Below are 18,227 nucleotides of genomic sequence, written 5' to 3' on the forward strand. Positions count from 1 at the left end.
TACATTTGTTTCATAAAACCGCACCGCATCGCGGTTCTGCACCGCTCAGCATGTTGACTATGGCGCTGCACGAAACAGAAACGGGAGACTTCCTCCTGGGACGAGATACATATTTGACCTTTGAACGCAGCCTGATAAGGTCTCTAGGAGACGGGCTGCTCGGAGGTGTGGAGAGCGTCCGTACGGTAGGAAGGACTGGGCAGAGTTTCCCCTGCACATCCTCAGCGATAAGAGCCTTTTATCCAAACAGGCTCGTGGCACTGGGAGTGGACTCAGACATCAATGACTTGCCTCGGCTCGGAGCCAGACCCAAACACACGTAATGCGCAATGAGATAGGAGTAAAACAAACCAACTGCAGTAACGGAGGGCCGATTGCACTCATACAAGGCCTTGACGATGCATTCACACCCCTTTAACCTTCACATTTTATCATGCCATAACCACAAACCTTCGTGTGAGACTTCATGTGCTAGGCTAACACAAAGGAGTGAACAACTAGAAAAGTGAAAAGGAATTCTATGTGGGTTTTAGAACATCAGTATTCAGCACCGATGAGTGAGCAATATTATGTAGATCCACCTTTTTACAGCTGCAAATGTTTTGGGGCTGGGATGTTTTCCCAGCTCCCCACATCCAAAGACTGATTTCTCTTTTCTTCTTTATTAAAGCTCAGTCAAACTGGATGGAAATCATCTTTAAACGTCAATTCTTGCCACACAGATTGAGTCTTGACTTTGACTGGGCCATTGAAATGCAAGGTTCTACTTTGGTCACAACCATTCCACTGACGCCACAGCTGATATTTAGGGCTGCAGAAGATAAACGTCGCCACAGGATGATGCTGTTACCACAGTATTTAATCATGTGGACGCTGCGTTGAGGTGTGTTGCTTGTTAGCCACAAAAAGCTGGATTCGTGCACAACCACTAGTAATATTTGCTAGTATATTATGAGAAAATGGTCTCAAAACAACAATACTATAGTTTTGTAATAATTACTGGGACAATTTATCATCCAGCAAAGTTTATCATGATGAGGCCAGGTGGCACCGTAAATGAACAGGACTGCATTGCCAATTGGGTAAATACTCGAAGCAGTTGGTTTCAACTAAAAAAAAACTAAAAAAAAACTAAAATGTATTGAAGGTTCCAGTTGCAGTGTGACAAAATGCAGAAGTTTAAAGGCTGTGAATACTTTTACAAGGTATTTACAGATACATTGCTTGTCTTCAACCATTACGCCCTTCTTTTTGTTAACCTTCCTCCGTCCATCTGACTGTTTTCCTGTCAGTATCTGGCGGGCTGCGGGTCAGCTTATGGATCATAAATTTGTCAGAGGCGGCATTGCAGTGAAGGGCAGCTACTTGCTCCGGAGGGTCAGGAGGATTTGCACTCGTATAGTGTCTTATTTTGTGTGTGTGTGTGTGTGGACCCCTCACTTGTTGTTTCAGGCACGTCCTCTTGAAAGAGGCGGCCAGCTTGGGAGCATCGTGCGAGGCCGAAGGGTTCGCCTGTCTCCGAGTCTGATGGAGACTCCTTGAGGGAACGGCTTCGTCCAACAAACCTCTTCAACTTAATCGGCACAAACATACACAACCACTACGAGCCATGCTTGTATTTGTCTTCTGGTGAGGACTTGACTGAGTAAGTGGCCACATTCATTCCCCAACCCTTGATCCTCTCCATGTGGGAAAACTCCACCCTGACATGCTGTAAAATAACTCTTGTTTTTCTACTTTAGGTTTCCATCGCTACTGTGTAAGGAAGCACAGCTTACGTTCTTGGAATCTGTTTTTTTTGTTTGTTTTTTTAAAGTGCATAAAAAGACCCATTAAATAGATTTAGTACTAAGAATTACAGGTTAGTCTGTTGAGCTGTCCTCAACAGAGCTTACATGTGTATTTTCTGGTAAATATTAAGTTACTTGGCTTAAATTTGCTCATGCAACACCATCCACTACTTCCAAAAGCATCTTCTGCTGCTGCTGCAATGTGCAAGCCCAGCTGTTTATGTCGGTGCTATAAACCTTTACGAATTTGAAAACATGTCAATAAGCATCTAGAAAAGCCCGCAGCATGTTTTCTTTGTCTTGGGATCTGCACTTCTGGCGGTCTCGATTTAGCACCAACAAATCAAATGCAAAGAGAACCTCCTCCAGATCTCTTGGTGTGAAGACTGAGCTATTTTATTTATTTTTTTTAACAGATGATTTGTCAGCTTTGCAGGAAAAGATGATAAAGCCGTGACTTGAAAAAGCAAACTGAAAATGAACGATCACCACGAGGTGCAGCACTGATTCAGACGTGATGCGTCAGATTAATACAAAAAAAGGGAGAAGACAATCAAGATGAAAAATAGCACAATATTCACATACCATCATGTTGAACCTTCGAAAAGTATTTAGTATTTCAAAGCTGAATGAAATAAAATCAGAGCTTGATTATCCAACAACATGCCGAGATTTTAATAATCTCACGATGATGCAAAACTAAAAGACATTCATCTAAAGTGATGGGCATTATGACATCCAGGCCTGTCACTATTTTAACAAATTTTGCTGTTTTTGCGATAAACAATAATATTACCATTTTGAAACCATTCTGAGTTAATATAATTCAAGTACACCCAACTCAAACACCAAAAAAAGAAAAGAAAAAAAAAAGCTTTAACTTCTAAAGAACATTTAAAAAAAGTTTAAATATCCAAAATAAAAACAAACTAAAACAACAGTAATTAAAATGGATTATGAAGTCTATATAGCCAAAATAGCATTTCAAAACATTGTGATCCGGCTTAGGCGAGGAAAACAGGCAAAACTTCTGTCAAATGCGTGCAGCGTTTCTCAAAATGGCGGCTTTTCAGTGATATTAAAAAGGAGCGTCTCTTTAATGATTGTTGTCGAAATGGAAATTATGCTCGTTTTAATTTATTCTGCAGTTAAATTAATTAGTGCTCGTTGTGACAGACTTTTTGAGGTTGGAGGTTGTAAAAAAAAAAAAAAAAAAAAAAAAACACTTTAAGCTGTGGGCGAAGTTTCATCTTCCAGCAGGAAAATGACTCTAGACATTCAGACGTTCATTCAGATCTAAATTTCATTGAGAATCTGTAGAGAACCTGAACACTGCTGTTCACATAGACTCTTCATTGGATCTGGTTAAACAATCTGAGGAAAAAAACGTGGGGCCAGAGGGCGGGAAAACAGTCTATAAAGCATGAGGTCAGGAGGACTGGAATCATATATAGGGATGTCACAACAAAAATCAATCTATGAATCCATTTTCTTCCAGTTCACAGTAACGCACCTCTTCGCATCGGTTGCAACGTTACATAACGGCGCTCAGTGTGAATATACAAAATAAAGGAGCCAGGAGTGATTCATTTGAACCGAATCCGCAATTATTCATCTTGGACTAATGCTTCTGCACATCTGCAAACACGATGAGACGCAAGTACACGCAAATGCGCTTTACGCAACCCCAAGAACAAACACACAAACAGCCATAAAATAAAATTTGTGCACATTCAAGGTCGGGAGAGACTTTAAATCACATCGGCTGTCAAGTTTCTCACCCTCAGAGCATCTTTCGAGTCCATCTGCTTTCCTTTCATTTTCTTCTCCTCCGTCTCCCTTTCCCTTTTCATTGATCTGAGATAAATCCTCGCGGGCTTCCCGCCGGCTTCACCAAAGAATGCGACGGCGAGAATATCCAAAGGGGGAAGGCCGCAGGGGGACGGAAGGGGGGTGCATTTACGCCATTCCTGTCGGCCACGAGACGCACAGGGTTGTTACGATAATGGATGGAGTTTGCTGGGCACACAAGGACGCACACTTGATGGAGTTCAGCGGGTCGCCAGTTCACAACCTCTGTCCACTCTGAAATTCCACACGCATACCAGCGGGGCCGGCTAGAAAACAACACCTAATGTATCACACAATCACAGCTGAGAATCGTGTTAGAAGAGGGGCGAGAGGGGTAAAAGGAGAGCAAAATGGGAACAGAATGAAACGGGAGAATCACAGCGAGTACTTTGCTTACTTCGTCCCAGCTCGGCAACATAGTAACAAAATACATGCAATTTTTGTTTTGAATTATTTAATTCAAAATAAATTTTAAAAAAACTCATCCCAATCTCCAAAAGTAAAATCACAATGTGGAGTCAAAACAGGAAGCTAATGCTCTGAACCAAGAGAACAGGAAGTAGGAAGTGGAAGTGTGCAGGATTGATGCTCAGGTGAGCCACATGTGTCGGCCTGTCTTGTACTTTTCGTGTTTTTGTGTCTTGATCACGAAAGACCCAAAACCCACCGGCTCTGCAAACACTCCCACATACGTCACTCGGGATGTCGACAACAGTTTTCTTGTAGCAGAAACAAAGATTTTTGTTCTTTGTTTACACAAAACAGGCAACGTCAACACGCCAAACTCATAATTGTTTGCTTAATATGTGAAAGATGCACTTTGCATTATTACGTGCCCGTTGCCTGTTTTAACAGATTTAGCGCAAAACGTCACACTTAAGTCTGTTAATTAATCATTGAATCATTGTGAGAAAGGAAAGCACAAACTACCTTGACCAAAAGGAAAGGTAAGCTGACTTTCTAGGAGAACATGTACACACAAAACAAAGAGCAGAATTTTTATTTTTATTTTTTTCCTCCATCTTTGGTGTCTTGCCTCGTTTTCTGTCGCCGAAATGCAAACAGAAGAGATGCAAACAAAGACAACTCGAGTACAAACACTAATTCCTGCCTAATGATGTCTTCTGTGTGGGCTCCTCGAAGACGGTAAACACGACACAAAGACTGACAGTTTAAAACCCCTTTTAGGAGGAGATAGACGGGCTGGAGTTGAGGCGCACGCATTCTTTCTCATTGCTTCTGCCTGTTTGGAGAAACCTTCCCGAGCCTTACACAACTTTGTCACAATTTGGTCAAGACGCAAACACAAACCCCAGTGTATTCTATTTGGTTTTTGTCTGATAGTAGCGCATAATGTCAAATATAAGATTAATACAGGGTGAGCGGTTTTCTTTTTTCGAAGAAAAATATTTAAATGTAGCCCTTATCACAGAGTATAAAAAAACACCAATTACGTGAAGAGAGTTATAATAATAGCAGAATAAACCTACAATATTACAAGAATAAAGTCACAATAATATCAGAAAAAGGACCTAATAGACTAAAGTTATATGAGAAAAAGTCATTCTCAATTTTATGGGAATAAAATTGTAAAATATATGGAAAAAAGTTGTAATTATGAGAATAAAGTCATTATGTGAATAATGTTTTTCAAAAAATTCATAATATTGAAAATACAGCTGTAATAATATGAGAATAAAGTCATAATATGACAATAAAGTCATAAAAAGAGGATAAAAAGTCAATTATATGAGAATAAAATGCATTTCAGTGTAAATGCAAGCCACACTTTTCAGATTTTAACTAATGCATGATGTCCCATCCATTTCACAGTGACGTGCTGATCTATATGATAAAGTCCTGCTAAAATGCATTCATGTTTGCGAGAGTAACAAAGGATGTGAAAAAGTTCAAGGCACGTGGAGCAACATTCAGATGCACTGAAAGAGAGACGCAGAAAAACAAAACAACCGACGCAGCAAGTGAAGCTGAAAAAAAAAAAAAAAAAAACAGCAAATTCCTGTGTGCCTGCAGTCAGAGGTGATAAATGGGAGCAGCAGCTCCTAATCAGATATCCCTGCAGGGTTATCAGCCCGGTGTAGTGGAGTGTTGCCAGCAGGGAGTGTGCTGCATTTCGCCTCCTTATCTGGTCGCACTCCTCCATCCTGTATGCCACTATCGCCCGGGACTGGAACTGTACCCGTCGAAGGCGTGGGAACTGATGGGTGGAGAAGAGTCGGCGGAGGGAGAAGAGCGTCGCGAGTCATGTAATCTCTGTACTTAGCCCCAATCTCGGCTGCCATCTTGTCAAGTTGGAGATTTATGGCGTGAGAGGGAGCGATACGATCGGGATGCGAGGGAACAGGGGGTGGAGGAGGGACGTGCGCACCCAGCAGGGTGGGGAGGGGGGGTATGACAGAAATAACTGACTTTAAAGTCAGATAGAATCTTATTTATGATTTCTACAGCTGTAATCAAAACGCAACAGAAAGTGGTTGGACGACAGAGCCGTTCTGTTACACTGCATCCTGTCAGAGGAACACGCAGGCCGACTGGAAAAGACATAATCTGGTTAACCAGAGAAGTTTCCTACATCAGTCCTGTTTGTTTCTGGAGGCAGCTTGTATGTTTTCGCCAGAGAGTCTGACAAACGGTACAATCCAAACATGAGGTATGGGGGTGGGGGGGGAGAGAGCTCAGAAATCCTGAAACTCAATAAGCCGAATTATTTGTATATCTTGGGCCATTCTTCAATATCTCAGCAAGTTCGAGTGAATTTGAAGCTGTGGGGAAATATTTTACGCCGCAAACGGTTAAAAACAAACAGAGGTCCGCAGTTTGTTAATTTGACTTTTTCTGGCGGAGGAGCTTAAAGTGCCAAGTTTACGTGTCCGTTAAGATCCTTCACTCTGCTGTAAAATAGCCTGAATTCCTTCTGCTTCGAGCATTCTCGCTGAAATGATGGGTGGTCCTCTGCTCTGCTCTCCGAGGCCTTGCAGGAAGTGTTTCAAAACGATTTGGAGAAAATTTTCCAAAGCTACATTCTGTTTCAAACAATCGACTCTTTGGTCAAAGCCAGCTAATTATTTGATCATGCTGGGGCTTTGGGACGAGTTTCGCTGCAAAAGGAAGTGGCTTACCTGGGCTTAGACGCTGAGAAACGCAGCCAGGCATCACAAGACAAGCAAAAAAGCAGCCATCTAATAAGGGCACTTCATTTCTGAATAAGCTGCGAGCGCTGCTGGGACGTGGCTAATCTCTCTTAAGCTTTTTTGAGTTGTTTGTCTTTAAAGATTGGGAGGTAAGGTGGGAAGAAAGCGGTTGTTGACTTAGGCCAGAGAACTAGTGACAGCTCAGCTATTGCCACGCAATGAGGTGTGTAGAGACTGAAATGGGACAGAGAAAAGAGAAAATGGAGCTGGAAGCGATGACAGACTAGAGCACAAAAGGACAAAATCGTTTCTGAACTTTTTCTGCAGACGAAAGCCGTGAAACGTCCCTTCCTAGACAACGAGAAAACACAAAGTCTGAGAACAAGCAGGAGGCTGAGTGGAGGAACTTTGAACCACTTGAACAGAGAGGCAAAAAAACGTCTTGATACTGAGTTTTGCTTGCAATATTCTTTGCTTCTTTTCAAATTCAGACTTAACTTGGAATGGAGAGTTAAAAGAAAAGTCCAACAGGTCTAGTTATTGTAAATCCAATTGAGACCAAGCTATAAACAAAACTTGTATGAATTTAAAGGACATTTAGATAATAAGGCAGTGCAAAAAGAAAAGAAAAAAAACACGTAGTGTACATTTGTATACTTTACTCTGATACCTCTACATCTAGAAAATCAAGTGGATCTTTCAAAGTCCCCTAACTAGTAGATTGAGGTCAACTCAGTACAAAGCCTGTTGTTCTGCGAAGGCCTCAGAAGTTTGTTAGAGAACATTAAAAAACAAAGAGCATCATGAAGACCAAGGAAGTGCTGCAGTGAAGTTGTGGAGAAGTTTAAAAAAAAGGGTTGGGTTGTACAAACAGAGGACCAAACACAAGATATTTACAAAAAGAATAGAAAGCCTTGCATCCTTTACTTACTTTGTGTTGCATAAAAGCCTAACAAACTACTCTTGAAATTGTAGTTTAACAAGATGAAGTGTGGAAAAGTTTAAGACGGATGGATATTTTTGCTAAGGAGCTTCAGCATAACACCAACTAAGGAGGTGTTATGATGAAGTAAACTCCATCCGAAGATTAATACACTGTCCTCCTATTCTCCGAGATCAAATAACGGGTCCATCAGGTCCAGAATGAATCTGTAGTTCTTCAAGTGAGATCTGGGTCTTTCTCCAGGGTTTGGACATCGCCAACAAAACATCTACAGAAAACCCCCCACAGGAAAAGTTCAGATCAGATGCCCAAATCACTTCAACCGATTCCCTTTGAGGCAAATAAGCAGTGGCTTTACTTTGGATGGTGGACTTCCTCCTGCTACATATGAGAGGAAGTCTAGACACCCAACAGAGGAAGCTCAGTCCAGCAGACTGCGTCTTGAGACAGACAACACAGGAGCAACATTTAAAGTTTCTTCTGTGACCTATTAAACCAGCAATTTCTCAGGATCTTTGACTTAAAGAAATGACAAGGCAACAGCTAAACCACAAATTTCACTCCTCAAAGCAACATAAAACATCCTCCGTACCGTCCATCATATGACTGTCCCTTCGAAAAGCTCTTAGGCTACATCTCCTTTCATATAGAGCAGTCACCTTTAACCAACATACCCCAACTTTTCATACATCGTCTCGTACATTTACTGCTTGTAGACAATTTTATGATGAAGGCCAGACAGACCATAAAAAACATAAGATTGATGTTGACAGATTTGGTTTTTTTCAGCAAAAAGTGAGAAACTGTGAATATTACAATACCTTTCTCTCTTCATCTTTTCTAAAGCAAGAGTATCATCACATGTTGTCACGCTGTCCCAAAAGGAAAAAAAGAAAAAGAAAAAATCCACAACAAACAAGTGAAAGCAATTTCAAGCAATAGTTAGAAGTGACCAGTCCTTCCCTCCCCCCTCAAGAAGGCCGGTGTGTGTTTGGACATGTTTAGAGCTGCATGACTCATGCAGTCCAGTGTCACTCAGACCTCAGTGGAAAGCAGGACGTCCACAAGGCAAACAAGTGATGTAGGTGCTATTCAAGGAATGAGGATGAAAACGGAGCTGGAAAATGTGTTCCTACTGCCCCAATTCTAAGTTTTCCGTAACTTATTCAGCTTTCCCCCCCTCCTCTTCGTCCTTGCTTTTTCATGGGCGATTCTTAAAAAGTGTTGACAAAGGCGAACGGATGACTGAACAGCGGGTCCACATGAATCACCCCGAGAGGGCTAAAGAGGCATATGGTGTGCAGAAAGAGCATTTAAGACGGCATGTAAAGCAGGGGCCCGAAAATCTATCGGTGCCCCAAGAGAATATCTTCAGAAACTGAGCTGTCTGCCTTTGTTACAATCTCACTTGACGGCGATACACATCAGTTCAAGCTACAACTAAATCGCAGTCACCGCTTCATTTGACGTAGGTCACCTAAAAGGTCAACCTGTGATGCTCTGCATGAGCAGGAGACGCCAACGCTGACAGGCAACTTGAGGGTTTATTGTTAGGTTCTACTGGTGAGATTCTGTTAAAAAGTTATCAATCTTATTCCCATTACCCAAAATGCTTTGCATTATTTATGTGTGCAACTTTCAGAGCTGCATTCTCATGTTTAAGCGAACTGTCTATGAAAGGAAATATGGATAAAATCTCGTGGGGACATCAACCTCTCCACCTTAAGTGGCAGTAAACAGAAAACAAAACATAATTCATTTATGGAGTTACCCAGGATGCTGGGTTCTTAGATTTCTCATCTTTTGGGAACCACAGGAAACTGAACCCCTGATTGCAGAAATAATCTCCTTTCCCTGTGGGCGCATGTTGAATACACTTGTTGGAATCGAAAGCTAAATTTGGCCTGACTAAATGAGCAAGTGACAAGCGGTCATGCTCAGACATGTCCATTAAATGGAGAAGGAAAAAGACACTTGTGTTAATCACAAACCAGTTAGTTCAAAATACATCATACAATTAGCAGTCAAAACAAACAGCTTTACTGTAGCCACTGCTATCTTTCCAGAAGCTGTGCCCACAACTAACCTTACAGAAAAACCACCTGGAATAAGGTGGATGAGCAGTTAATATGTTACCTGCAGTAGACTAATCTCTTTGCATCTATATTTTATATAAACCGATATTGGTTGGTTGTGAGGGATCAGGACCAAAGAAGATGTCTGCCATCTTAAAGCAACTGAAATGGCAGATGTTATAGCAGTTTAAGTAATCACTGTTTGATGAAAACAAGCCATTTTTACATTTGCTCTCTTTTTATCACAAAGCCGCTAATGATTGCCTACAGGAAACAGTGATCAGAGGTGGTGCACCACCATTGATCTTCCCCAGTGAAACATACTGAGAACTGAGCGAAAAGCAACAGAATATCAATAAAGGTGGCGCAAAAATCCATACATTTTGCATTTTCTTTAACTATATTTTTGCTTTTCATCGTACTTCTCTCAGTTTTTAGACAATTGGTGTCACACTGCCTCCAACTTCAGTTTCCTGTGTAAATAACCATTTACTTCAAACACAATGACAGCTTAAACATTCATAAAATAGTGTTTGCTTAAACACCGTTTTACTTTTTTCCCTTTTGACGATTAAGTATTTTCAAGATGGAAGACCTCCACTTTGGCCTTGGTCCATCTAGACGACCCACTAATCAGGATTTGTATTAAATGAAGACACCAAGGAACTTATCTGGTGAAGGTAAGACATTAACTCCCTAAAAATCAATGAAAGCACACCAACTCCCATGTTTTATGCTTGGCCCAGACTGATTAGCTTGTCACAGTGTCCTTCTCTGAACAGCATTTGCCAGATAAGCAGCTCCTCCTGCGTGTGTCTCTTAATCTCGCTCCACATTATTCAAACCAGCTCAGACAGACTGTTTGGCCCCTTCACTTTTCTTCCTTTCATTTATCTTAATTCTAATTTGTAGTTTCACTCTGGCCACACATGATATCCAGATTTTTTGGACAATAACAGGGACCACCCAGAAGTGTTTCAGGCCTCCTCCTTCAACAACTCTCTCTCTACGTCGCCCCACAGTAATGGCTCCGTTCGACCAAAAAGACACATTAAAATCTAATCGGGATGGCAATGACACACAGTAGTCGTGCGCAGCTTTATTTGCAAAGCAGATGGAAGGCCTTGGCCTGTCCGACATTAATTACAATCACATTCGGAGAGGAAGCCGTCCCTCCTCCAGGGCGGTCAGGACTTTGTGTACGGCTGGAGGAGATGGCAACCTAATCCCCCAGGTCACCGCAGAAATCTGAGGGAATTGTCAAAAGATGCACAGGACGTGATTAATCAAAGTAGGGGAGCCAGATGTGCAGCGGCACAGGAGTATAAACCAAAACCTGCACAGCGGAGGAAGAACAAAACCACAGACACACAAACACCACACTGCCACCATCACGCCAGACTCACTACAGAAGCCCACAGAGGGGGTTCGATATTTGAGACCAAAAACGACGGCTTCCATCTTCGTGGATATCTGGTTTTCATCACGCCGTATTGCAACACCAACACCCAGAGGACCAATAAGTGGAGAAGTATTTTGGATGTCGGCCACTTCAGCCTAATTCTTCACATCACAGGAAGAATAGAGAGGCTATTTATGGTTTATACAGGTGAGGAGAAAAACATTTTTAGAACGTCTGGTCCCATGAGGAGGCAGGAGTGGGGGGGGGGAACTCCAAAACATAATTCTGGAGTGGTGAGACGATCCCGCTGCTCTGATGGCCAAACCATGACAATACCTTCTGTTCCCAAGAAGAGTACTAATCAATCTGGTTTCAGACCTCCTCTTCCACTGGCCTGTGACTCTGGCAGGACCTCTGTTTATCTTCCAGAGCTCTGTTTAGAGTCTCCCAGTAAACACTGGAGCTGCTAATGGAAGGAAGGGCTTTGAGCTTTCATGTTCCAAACTCGTTATGATTAAAGTGTCCCTGTTTATCATGCTGGGGGCTAATTAAAGACCAATCCGCTCGGAGGGGAAACACAAACAATGCGACGCAATTTACGCAGAGAAAACCCGCAGCTTTTTAGCACTGGAGGTCAAGATCAGGAATAAGCCTTTATACACAAATACCAGTGGTGGCGGTTGATGGTTTTGCCGAGGATCCTGGGTTTATTCTCCCGCTTTAAAACGTACATCACGGAGCAGATTGCACAGCGAGACTGACCACAGAATTTCAGTCCCATAAGCGAACGGAGGAGGGCAAATTTATCCGGAGCGAGGACGCAACAATAAATTACCCAGAAACAATACGAAGCTCATTTGTCCCACCGCACAGGAAATGAGTGAGTTACTTGCTCCCTTTGTGGTGTGTGCACAGCGGGAGAGTTCATTATAAACTACTGCGCTGTGGAGTAAATTCAGGTAAAGTGAGACATCAGGGGTAGGAAAATAAAAAATAAAAAAAAGCAGACCCATTGAAGAGCCTTGGCTTGGTTAAGTGAGCCAACACAAGAGTTTGGTAGTAAATAACCAAAATCAAATAATCATTTTAGTCACTTGTGATCATCAAATCACATGATATAACTGAGGACACGTCACACATCACGTTGATCCCGAATTGAGAATTGAGATGTGCTTTAAGTAAATTTTATGAGACAATATGTTGATAAACTTTGTATTACCAGTGACTGATATAAAAACATCAATAATGTAATGGTGCATCGTAGGGAAAATATATGCTTTGTTTAGTATTTATAGAAATCCTTTTTCCTTTTCCAAAATAAGCTCATTTGATGAAGCAAATTGGGACAAAGTCCTTCTGGAAATCGATTTTCATGTACATAAATAAAAATATATTTCTGCTATACCAGATAAAACACTGAATATACGAATTATTTTTACAGTCAGTGACAGTCTGGGGAGCCATGTCATCTTGGTCCACAAACTTCACGCTTCCCTCGTCTTCATGTAAATGCTGATCCAACTTTGTTGTAGGACTTAACACCTGACCACACAGCCAAATGTGTCATTACTGTGTCTGGTATCTCTGTCTTTGTTTGGTCAGCAAATTGGTTTGACATAAACCCAACAGAAAACCTGTAGTTGAAGACCACTTACAAAGCAATCTGGGCTTACCTAACACATCAGCAGACTCACAGGCTGATCACATTCGTGCCACATTGCAATTATACAGTGATTCATGCAATAAAAGCACAGATATTGAGTATACAGTGAAGTATATAAACATATTTTTCCATATGCTCGGATTTCTGTATTGAAACTCCTTTTTTAAAAATTGGTGGTTTGTATTTTCTGATCAATTCAAATCTGATTTGTCCAGTTCTGGAACCAATAATTGACCAGATTAATAGAAAGAAACGCTTGAAATATATCACTATATGTGTAATAACTCCATATGAGCTCCCCAATTTGAGCTGAATTTCCAAAATGATTGAAGATACACGACTTGTATATGCATGGAGGTGCATCCTCTAACTTGTTAAAGGCTCCCTGTCTAATGTTTTTATTCTTTACATAGATCTTAATGTAGTAGAACATTATTACATCTCGAACATGGAAAGTCACAAAGAGGAAGAAGGTGCAGGAGGCACCGAAACATCATGGAAAATTAGTCGAGAAGAGAACAAGTGGGGAGAGGGGAGGGCGATAGACAGCAAGGGAGAGAGAGGGAGAAAGCAGACCTCAGCTGGGGAAAATATTTAGAAAGAAGGATATGAGAATACAATCACACTACGGACTGGATGAGAATCAACAACCGTTTTACAGCTTTATAAATGGACCGCAGCAATAAAACATCCCAAATTATCAAACATGTCCCTTGAAATTGTGTAGGAAATTATGGAGCCGCAGGCTGAACATTCAGACATAAAGTGAGCCGATACCTGGAGTAACAAAACGTCTATGACACGCGCGATTAGTTTCTACACTCAGCTGAGTTCAGAAGGTGCAATTTTTTCAATAACGCCTCTATTATAACCGAATTCATCCTGTACGTGCGTAATGGCGCGTCAGCTGCGCGCCGTGATGGAGAGCCAAACCGGGGAACAGGTCTACAGGTGGACGAGGAAACAGAAGTGCTTCTTAAAGTAACAGGTGGCCACCGTTGGATTCGAGTCCTGGTATTTCACTCTAAATTACATTTTATGCCTCTCAGTTTTCTCTTCGATTCCCGAACAACAACAACAACAAAAAAGGCGCTTCCAAAAGATATTTTCACTGCGCTCACCTAAGTTAACGAAGCTCATCACCATATCCGCGTCGTTCAGGAAGGCCGTTTCTTGATACGTTGCCAGAGGAGGGCTCCGGGTGGCCGGAACGGACTGGGGTCTCTCCAGCGCGCCTTCCACTTGGCTTTTCTCCTCACTCGATAAAGTTTTGTACAAGTCCAGCATGAAAAGCGGAGCGGAGTTGTACTTTCCGTGGGACAGATGCGGCCGCGGTCTGTGCGGCAGCCCGAGGACGGACAGGATCTCCTTCTGCATCTCCCTCTTTTCGTGCGTCCGCAGCCTCCGGTGGACGAAGCCCGGCTGCCCCTCGCCGATGCCCTCCAGTGAGTAGTGACTCCCCGCCGCCGCGTACGTGCAGTAGTAAGCGCTCCACCACACTCCGACCAAGGCAAGCAGGCGGCTGGTCATGGTGTTGTCCCCGCTGTGCTCTCCAGAGTCCCCCGGTTGAGCCTGGCTTGGAATTTCGGTTGCCTCTTCGAACGCAAATCGCGCGTAATGGTAGCCAAAGTCCACCCGAGAACGCCGCTATCAGTCGAAACGATTGATCAAAAGCACAGCAGAAGTCCCGTATCAAGCCATTTGAAATGCTCAATAAAGGAAAGTACGCATAATAGCACCGCTCCCGCTTTCATTTCTGCTCCCCGCAGCGCGCTTTGCTGCTCCTGGATAAAGTGCACCATGAGAGAGTTTATTCTGAGCGCTCCGCTACTCTTCGGTCAGTGGACACGCTTCCACAAACAGAACTGCGCCTCTGGTTGAAGCCATTCTACTGAAGCAGACACATTCACTCCCGGAGTTGATGACAAAGAAAGAAAGAAAAAAGGGTCTCAGCGGCGCTCCAACTCCTACAGGTTGAGTGTCAGAGTGTGGAAAGAATCAGCAGGTTGCAGTCCATAATATCTCGGTGCGTGTGAATTCCTGCCGAGTGTGTGTGAGTGTGTGTGTCAGAAACCGCCCACTCCGTGTGCTCTCAGAGGTGGAGCTCTTTAAACTAAGTTTAACATCATATTTTCATATTTTGTTCATTGCTCTGTTCAAATAACTCCGATTGGTGTCGTATAATTTTAGTAATGAGAGATATTTTCACTTTGTGTATACATATTACGTTGGGTTTTTTGTTTGTTTGTTTGTATGTTTGTTTTTTAAAAGCAATGTGATGTAATTCAGATTTATAACTTCAAAAGGTCTCGCTGGGTTTTGGTTTAAAATGAGCGCGTCCTTCATGCGTTAAGATTCTGGGGTTATTCTTGTGTTTGCTTACAGATGCACGACTTCAGCCACTGAGCTGAGATGTCCAGTGGAGGCACGACCCCTGACGATGGACTTGGAAACAGCAAGCGGATCATGCGCATCACCTTCCCGGGATGGCGCTCTGATTGGCCCCCTTAGTTTAATTCAGTTCAGTTCATCAGTGTAAATTCACAAAATAATATAACCTCAAAACGTATTCACAACGCAAACAGGTGTAGTTTCTTTCCTCTTATGCCATAGAAATTAGCCAAACCTGGCCATAGATAGACATAAATGAGTAATTTACATTCAATGGAATCTGACTCTGATTATAACAAAATAGAGTAAAATTCAGATGGTTACATAGTAATAATCTGTCAAGAACAACTTTTAAAAAATGTCTTCTTATCAAAACTGAAATGGGCTTCAGACTCTTTAAGAACTTCCTATCCTTTTAGACACTCCACCTTCAGTACTTTATCATAAAAATGATTCTTCATTGATGCCATCCATTGATGCTGTTTAGACTGATTTTAGAGCAGTGTAGTTTGTATGATACGTTCAGATAAGTGACCTTCCACCAGCTGTTTGCTAATTGCTGCTGCTAGTCCGAAGGAGCTGAGTGGTTAAGGTGCGGGGCAGAGGCGATCAGCGAGATGGAAGCTGGAAGCCGCAGCTCCGTGGAGGAGCTTTGGGTAAACGGGCAGCGCTTTGTGGGAGCAGGCAACCCATGAACGGTTGCTACGGGAGACTGAAGGACTTCTGGAAACATGCATGACAATGCCATGTTTTTGATGAGGGAATGACATTACAGCATGATATGAGCTCAAAACACAGCTGACGTCTATTATATTCTGTTTATAATTCCATATTATTTAGGGTTTTTTTTTTTTAATGATTTATTTGAACGGCTCATTTTTCTATGACTGTCAGTCCGTGGCTGTGGTGGCATCATAATGCTGGACGGAATAATGAACGAGGAACGTCTTTTGAAATTTTCAGCCCCAAGAAAATCTACAGTAAGCCACAAAAAAAAAAAAAAAAAAAAAGAATTAGGTCCTGATTTGACAAATCATGGATTATAGTAATGCACTGCTCAGCAACATGTTAATAAATGGGCCCTTAGAGTTGGCTGGACTGAACGTCTTACTGACTCAGCCATTGTTAGAGCAATGTGGTGGGAAACAGAAACAATTTATGTTGAGTAGATAAAGCAAATCTCCCTGAGATTCTGAAGACATCTGCTCCTAGGGAGCGCTCAATGAATCTCTTAGTCAACATTATGATTTCAATTTAAAGCAGAGAAAAGTCAAGTAAGCTAGAGTGTAAAAGAAAAAGAACTCCTTAAAACCGTAGTTTCCCCTTCCTGTCTTTCTCTCCCGTCACTCCAGTCCCCCTGCCCTGTGTTTTGTCTCCATGGTGCCTTCAGCCTGTGATGGTCCTGATGATAAGGCTCAAAGGTGTCCATATGTCCCAGTGTCTCTGCTACTGCTGCTCCCAGAGCCTCTCTTATCTACATGTGAAGAGTGAGAAGCAGCATCAAAGCCACACATTCCACCACCACCACCACCAGGCAGCAGACACAAATACCCTCTGCTGGGTGGCTTTCAGGTTATAAATAATGAATCTCATATTGCCATGAGCTGAAAATAAAAAATGGGAAAAAAAAAAAAAAAACAAGTCTGAAAAGATTGTATGAAACAAATGCCTTGTATAATAAAACCAGAACAGAAAGTTCCAGCCGCCAAAAAAATCTGCCGTCACTAAAGTAATTTATTTGTCTTTTTTTTTTTACTCCTCTCAGAAGCCATTTTTCCATTTGTTTGAAAGAAAACACAGTTCTGATTCATAGCATGGATTTTGTGTTTAAGCTGCACAAAAATCAATCCTTTCAGTGGAAATTATTTTAGGTTTTCTTTTTCTCCCTCTCTTTCTTGTATTTTTTTTTTTTATTTCTTTAGAAGAAACCTTTTTTGGCTGCGGGACTGTACAGGAAAACAAAGCGGTGATTATTTTCTGGATAAAACGATGGAAGGAAATGGGTCATTTCTACCACCTCGCACCGTGTGAGTCAGCTCGGGGTAACAAAAAGCAACAGATCCATGTTAAAAGCTCTGCGCGCCATTAATCTTTGTCGTGTCCTTAAACAAACATTACCGGGATCATAAAAACAAATAATAATACATTTTTTTAAAAATTACACTTCGCAGCTGATCTCAAACGCTCTCAAACATCGTCACCGCGATCCAGATAAACGAGCAGACCAGACTGACAGGAACTTAAACAGCTCTTAAGTTCTGCTATATTTATTTGACGCTGATCAGTTGGGCATGTTTGCAAGTGTGTGTTTATGGCCAGAGGTGGAGCAGGTGATCTGTGTGTGCGTGTGTGTGTGTGTGTGGGGTGAACTGGGAGCAGAGGGAGGAGGAAACATTAAACAGGAGCTCGGTGTCCTGTCATCACAGCGTCTAGACAGGACACCTCCTAAACCTAATGAGTTTTTTTGTGTGCGTGTGTGTGTGTGTGTGTGTGTGTGTGCGTGTGGATCACCCACACAACTGTGACATTCACTGCTATACCCTTTGGGATTTAGACCTCCTTGTGTAACCTTTGTTTATTAGAAACAAAAAGAAAAAACAGCCATAAGCATCAGCCGTATTTGCACACATTTCTCTCTGAAGCTAAAGCCTCCGCTTCGTAGCCACAGGAATGTTTACACCTGGCACAGATCCGACGAGAGGACTTTGGATTTATTCACAAAAGCTTGCACAGATATGCAAACAGACTGTTAACAAGTGGTTTTCACATCAGTTCAAGGAATCGGTGACAAGATGGTGCAGGTTTGATGCTTTTGAAGCCACTGAAGTCCTTTGTGTTGGGTTTGTTTTGCGGTAATCTGTTAAAGCCCTGGTTTGCTAAGCACACAAATATTTCTGAGAAATGATTTGATACATTTTAAATAAATGAAGAGAGGGGGGAAAAAAGCTCAAGTACAGGGC

General features: G+C 42.1%; 1 protein-coding gene across 1 annotated transcript in view; it reads right to left on the minus strand.

Moving 5' to 3' along the window:
• bmp6 (bone morphogenetic protein 6) overlaps positions 1 to 14,935 on the minus strand; it is a 52,471-nt gene extending 37,536 nt beyond the window's left edge. The window contains exon 1 of the mRNA XM_044104165.1: positions 13,998 to 14,935. Within this exon, the coding sequence (XP_043960100.1) occupies positions 13,998 to 14,406 (409 nt within the window). The 5' untranslated portion in view covers positions 14,407 to 14,935. The remainder of the gene's footprint in view (positions 1 to 13,997) is intronic.
• Positions 14,936 to 18,227: the final 3,292 nt, after the last annotated feature.

The sequence above is a fragment of the Gambusia affinis genome, linkage group LG21 (genome assembly GCF_019740435.1).
Source record: "Gambusia affinis linkage group LG21, SWU_Gaff_1.0, whole genome shotgun sequence".
Lineage (NCBI taxonomy): Eukaryota > Metazoa > Chordata > Actinopteri > Cyprinodontiformes > Poeciliidae > Gambusia > Gambusia affinis.